The 6,240-nt window shown below is 26.2% G+C and overlaps 1 protein-coding gene across 1 annotated transcript; it reads left to right on the top strand.

The window, feature by feature from the left end:
- Nucleotides 1–105: 105 nt before the first annotated feature.
- On the top strand, nt 106–5,810 carry LOC122270061 (vesicle-associated membrane protein 7-like). The gene is made up of 4 exons (XM_043046015.2): nt 106–259; nt 1,076–1,143; nt 2,637–2,729; nt 5,556–5,810. The coding sequence occupies exons 1-4, from the start codon at nt 244–246 to the stop codon at nt 5,616–5,618; spliced, it is 240 nt and encodes a 79-aa protein (XP_042901949.1). The 5' UTR covers nt 106–243; the 3' UTR covers nt 5,619–5,810.
- The last annotated feature ends 430 nt before the right edge of the window (nt 5,811–6,240 follow it).

A 6,240-nucleotide genomic window follows, 5' to 3' on the forward strand; every position in this document is an offset into this window, starting at 1 on the left:
TACACTTATTGGAAATATTAAGAAATTGGAATCTCTAAAACCTTTTTTTATCTTCCATAGTTTAAATATTTATACTTTTAATTAAAAGTCTATTTTTAAATAACTTCTCAATGATTATTTTTTTTACTTAAACATTAAATAATAGTTAATCTAATTTTTTTGTTTCAGAAACATTTCTCTGATAGTCGTGATGTTGATAAACTGACAAAAGTTCAAGGGGAAATAGATGACCTGAAAGAAATTATGGTTCAGAATATTGGTAATTTCATGTAGTACTTTATTGAGCATTAGCAATTGAAATCTTTTGCGGCTTCGATTTAGTAATCCTTGCCGTTTGTTATTATTTTTGTTTCAAGCAAATTTTGAAAAAGTAAAAGTAGGCTGATTGTAAAATAAAATATATCTTAATTATCACATTAAGGTTTAAACCGATTCATGTTTTCATCTTAATGGATGAATCCTTTAAAAGAAAAGCTTAACTATTATTACGGCCAAATTCATTTGTGACAGATATCAGTGGGGAAAATTTGTTCTGGGTTGCTATGCTACCTGGAAAATCGGAAAAAGCTAGGGAATTCAGAAATTGTCCAAAGAATCAGAGAATTTAATATTTGTTAGCCAAAATCTGGAAAAGTCAAAGAGTTTGATGTGGCAAATGCCAAACATGCTATCTTTGTACTAACATTTCTCATGGAATACTTCTCCTACACAAGAGTTTCATTTTCACCCATTTGGCATGGAGTTAAATTTCACAGATCGTAGCATGTCATGGTTTTGTGACTTCAAAATTTAAAATTAATTTGAAAATCTAAAATGTAGCAGATACCCTGTATATTTTTTTATTTTTAAAATTTGGAATTTTATGTAAATTGACCTGGAAAAGTGGGAGAAAATTTCTTCATTTTTGAATATGAATCCTGTAAAAATGAAAAAATTTAGATAATTTTCCCCCTTTCTTATCAATGATTTTAAATAAGTTTTTACTTCTGATTATAATATATTAACTTTATTACAAAGCAAAAGTTGTATATTTTGTAAGGTGTTTCTATTCATATATGTATAATGCTCGTTTCAGAAAATGTGGCTAATAGAGGCGAAAAGCTCGAGTTGCTTGTAGCCCAAACTGATAATTTAAATTCTGCGGTATGTATTTCTCATGTATTTTTATTTACCTTACTCAATATTATAATATACTGTGGAATGTCTGGTTTAATATTTTTTTCTTTTTGTTTTTTTTTGTTATGCTTTTGTTAAAAAGAAATATTAAGTATGAGTCATTAATAATTTTTTTTTTTTTAACTTGTAATTTACAAGTTTTTGGAAATAAATGCAATATTTATGCCTGATATTGAATCAGAAATTAACACTGAGAAAAAAATGTAAAATCTAAATTTTTTTAAATAAAAACTATTAAGATTAGAAATATAATTGTCTTAAGGTAACACTATGTCTGACATATTTTACTCCTATTTGTGAACATCCTTTCAAATGTTAAATGCAATTTAAGAAAAAAAATATTTATATAGTCATTAAAAAGTGCATCAATAAAATAGTAGGAGGCTTCAACTTTAAAGCCAAAGCTTTTTGGCTTCACAAATTTTTCAAATAATATCTTCCTTAGAAAAGAAGGGGATGAGAAACATATTGAATTCAAAGTTGTGAATAAAATTTTAATATGGTTAACCTTTTATTGCTCATGTTCATGATTTCTAGATAGGAAGAACAGTTAATTGCATAATAATTACTCGGAATTTTTTTACATTATATTTAAATCAATTATATTTAAGCATTCACTTAATTTTTAAATTTTATCTTAATTTGCATGTACTGGGTTTTCCAAACATGTCAATTTAAGAGAAATAAAAGTGTATAGTTTGCTATATTCTGCATTGGAAACCATAAAACTATTCTCTTGGACTATTTAATTGGATTTATTCTATTTTTTCATTAGACTATTTTAAAAATTATGATTCTCATGTTTGCAGACTTTAAAAGCCTATAAATTTTTTCAACCTATTTTTTTGTTAAAATAACTCTTGCTGTCATTTACACTCCAATTTTTAGGATTTTTCATGAGTTAAAAACTTTTTAAAAAATTCAACACTGGGTGTTAGGGAGATAATATAATACGTTATGTCCTTTTGTGCCAGTTAACAGTTTTTTTTTTTAAAATTTTGAATTTTTAAAAGCTTGAGTTAATTAAATTTGGGGAACTGTAAATGATATTGAGAGTTATGTTGTCAAAAATTCTTAGAACTACTTGATTTTTTAACTAAATTGTATGCCTTTAAAATCAACAAATATGGCATTTTTAATTAATGGAGTTGTCTTATTAAGTGAAATTCTAATAAAAATATTATAATATAAATTTTTTAGTGTGTGATATTATAACAAATTTTACTTAGTTTAAATAAGTTAGATTAAACCCATTTATTACATTAATAGGCTTTAAATGACTGACTGTGTGGGTATTTTAATTTATGAAATAATGCCATACTAATACCATAGTATTTAGTGGGTATTTTAATTATGAATAATGGTACTAATGCCATAGGATGGATATTTTAGTTTTGATAAATACTTGCTCCTTTGATTAAAATGTAATAACTAATATTGAAGTGCTTTCATTTTTCTAGTCAGTTACTTTTAGGAAGACTAGCAAAAACTTAGCTCGTTCCATGTGTATTAAGAATGTGAAAATAACAGTGATTACTATTATTGTTTTTCTGGTGAGTAATTTAATATATATTTGTCTTAAATTTCAGTTTTTTTTTTTTTTTTTACTTTTTCTTTCTTGTAATGATTGTGTTAATAAATCAAATCCCTACAACCTAAATATTGTTTTCTTCAGAATTCCTGACAATTTCTTAGGATCCAAAAAGTGTATTTGCTTTCTTCATTTTTTGTAAGGGGAAACAAACATATCTCATTTCACTCTATTTATTTATTTATTTTCCTAAATAATAGATTACGAAATAATACTTGATGCTCCACTTTTTGTAAAACATTGTTTGAGTATAAAGCATTAAAAAACAATAGCTATTTCTGGAACAGCAAGCACAATAAATTCAACCATTATATTATTTTCCTTTTAATATTTACATACACATAGATAAAAATCGCATGAAAATAATAATCAGTCTTCACAGTTTAATTAGACAGGTAACTCACATGGTATGATTTAGTTTTTTCACATCAAGATTTCTTTGGTTATAATTAGCAGTAAGTTATAAAGGTATTATTTACTTGTAAAATATTTCTTTATCCTTTATTTAAAGGTATTACATTTATTTATTACACATTTTTTTAGTTTGAATAACAGAAAGTAGTATTTCATTATAATGAAGTAATATTTTGATATTTCTCATTACATAACATTTTATGAAAAATATATTTAAATAAGCATCTAAACGTGCTGATAGTTTTACAATTCTTAAACAGTTAATGACTCACATGTGTTATCTTTTATTATAGTCCTTATTAAAACTGTGTTCAATCTACATATGCAATTAAAATAATGAGTACAAAATTGTAAAACAATTTTCTCTTTGGTGATCAACATTTAAAAAAAAAAAAATTATAACCCAAAAATAAAATGAAATATAAATAAAATTTCTTTATGAAGTTGCAACAATAACAAACCAAAATTATTTGGTTTAAATTTTATATCAATTGATTCAAAAGTTTCATCTGTGGAATAAAATCTGTGTCAATACTATAAAAATATTAGGATCTTTTCATTGAAATTTTTTTAAACTGTGATGTAAAATTAGTTTAGGGTTGAAAACAAAAATGAGTGCTTATCAGTTGTGGGGGAGTTGCGCTCCCTTTTTCATTAATTAAATATTAGACATGAGAGCATACCAGTAGACAGTCGAGTTAAAGTAGTATGATCTCTCTTTAAAATTAATTGAAACACTAGGACTCGTACTAAGATACAACGGATATGGTTGCTCCCAAGAGATCTTTATAGAAGCCGTACTTCTCGGCTCAAGGTATGTCAGATGTTCCGCCTTAACCTGAATAATAGAAGTGTCTTATTTTGCTAGACCAGTAGCAATATCCTAATATTTTAAATTCTCATAGGACGGAATACATTGCAGATAGGACTAAACTGAGTTCTGAGCTTTTACATTTCTGATTCCCTTTTAGTCCCCAATTCTGTAGATATTGAATTACACTTCGACTGTCAGAAAGAATCCAGATTTTTTCAGTCAATAGCAACTGATAAACAAGGTTCATATTTAGGTACAAATAAATTACCTCTTCACATGATTTGTCTTATTTAAATAAAAATGGATAACCCCAATCCTGATTTGGAACAGATTATGGATAAAATACCTTTTTTCTTATCCCCCCTTTTTTTTTGTTTGTTATTTCTTATCAGGATAGCCATTCTACCTTCTGGCAAGACATTCTAAAATTTTAAGGCAGAAATTAAAAATTTTAGTTATTTATTTTATTTGTTATTTGAAATTTTTACATACAAAATTATAAAGAAATTACAATAGAAGAAATTACAATTTCCAATTTTTTTGCATTTGCTGTAAACTCCTAATAAGTATTTATGTCAATTTTTAATCTAGTTTTTAAAAAAAAGGTAATTTAAAAATCAAGCTGGCTTAAACTACAAAAGTTTGTAAAATGTTTAGAATTTTACTCTGGAAATCCCCAATAACTTGATTTTGCCACTCTGCTTTTTTATCCTTTTAGCTGTAGCTTTCCTCTTTTCCCTTGTTGTGTTTGTCAAATATTCTGCTCAAGGCTTTCCATCTGTGTATAATTATTGCCCCATACTATCAATTGCCTTTTAGACAGAACCCTTCCAGGCATTTGTCTTATGATAAACACAGCAAAGGGATCATTCCTTTTTTTTGTCAGACTTATTTAGAGTGTGCAATGTCATTTACAATTCTCAAAATATGACCAATTATGGCTCCTGTTCTATCAAACTTAACTTTAGCATTACAATTATTATTATTATTATTTTTTTTTTTGAAATGCAGGATAGATTTTTCTTCACCTTATCTAACTATATTAGAACAGTGGTAAAATATTATAATTAGGATGATTAACATGATTGAAACTTATTGGATTAAATTGTTTGGTACGCATGTAAGCTTACAAACTTTTTCGATTTGCCAGGAAGATTTTTCTTGAATATTTAAAATGGGAGTAAATTTTATGCTCTACTATTTTATTTTTGGTTTAACAAATTTTATTTGCAATGATTTTGATCACCACTTCATCAAAACATTTTATACAAATATCTAAGATCTGGCACAATTAAAAAAACAATTAAGTTTAAATTAAGCGTAACTTTTATTTTATTACAACCTTAAATATTGTGGGTTGCTGGAATTGTCAGATTAACATTTATGCTGAAGTCAATTTTTTTGGTAGAATTTTGGTGAGTCAGGGTGGTAAAATGTAATAACCAAATATAATTAGAATGTAATAAATTTATTAATGAAAATTTAAAATTTTAGCAAAATTCTTTGCTTTTAGTATTTTCCAAAATGTTTACTTTTTTGAAATAGATTTTTCTTTTGCAGGTTATATTGTACATAATTGTATCAGCGTCTTGTGGTGGACTGAGTTGGCCAAACTGTGTTTAAAAATAAGCTTTTTGATCAAAATAAGAACTGTTTATTACTGTCCTTGTATATATAAGCATTTTATATAGAGTATGAAATATATGCAAAAATAGAAAATCTAAGTTTTTAAAGTTAAGAAGGGTTTATCTATTTTTGCTCAAAAGAATCTTTCATTATTGTATATGGATAATAATAATATGTAAGTTTACTGCAGCTTAGCGAAAATTTTTCAATGTGAATCATTATATAATTTGCATACTAATTATCATAACTGATATTCTCAAACGAAGTTTAAGTTTTTACACTTCAGCTTCATGTTAGCAATCATGAAGCTGATTTTAAATCATGATTGCATTATTTTTAAAATTTTATAGTTTACCAATTTTATATGAGCAGTTTTATTTTTGTATCTTTAACCGTCTGAGCGTTAGTCACAGCTTTTTTTTAACTTTCAGATGTTTCTGTGTCAAAAAATTGGTTTCTCCATGTCATTGAATCAGAAAAAAATGCACAACAGGAAAATTTCTATGCTATTTCATCTAGGGGATCAACCCCTTGGAGGGTTAAAAAAAAAAAAGCTTGCGGATCATTATCTAATCGGGTTTGCATATACTCGTACTAAGATACAACGGATATGGTTGCT

This window comes from Parasteatoda tepidariorum, chromosome 7, assembly GCF_043381705.1.
Source record: "Parasteatoda tepidariorum isolate YZ-2023 chromosome 7, CAS_Ptep_4.0, whole genome shotgun sequence".
Classification (NCBI taxonomy): Eukaryota; Metazoa; Arthropoda; class Arachnida; order Araneae; family Theridiidae; genus Parasteatoda; species Parasteatoda tepidariorum.

Excerpts from the sequence above, each read along its gene's own strand:
- LOC122270061 (XM_043046015.2), top strand. Across the intron at positions 1,144-2,636 it reads CTGATAATTTAAATTCTGCG|TCAGTTACTTTTAGGAAGAC; the intron begins GTATGTATTTCT and ends TCATTTTTCTAG. Across the intron at positions 2,730-5,555 it reads TTACTATTATTGTTTTTCTG|GTTATATTGTACATAATTGT; the intron begins GTGAGTAATTTA and ends TTTCTTTTGCAG.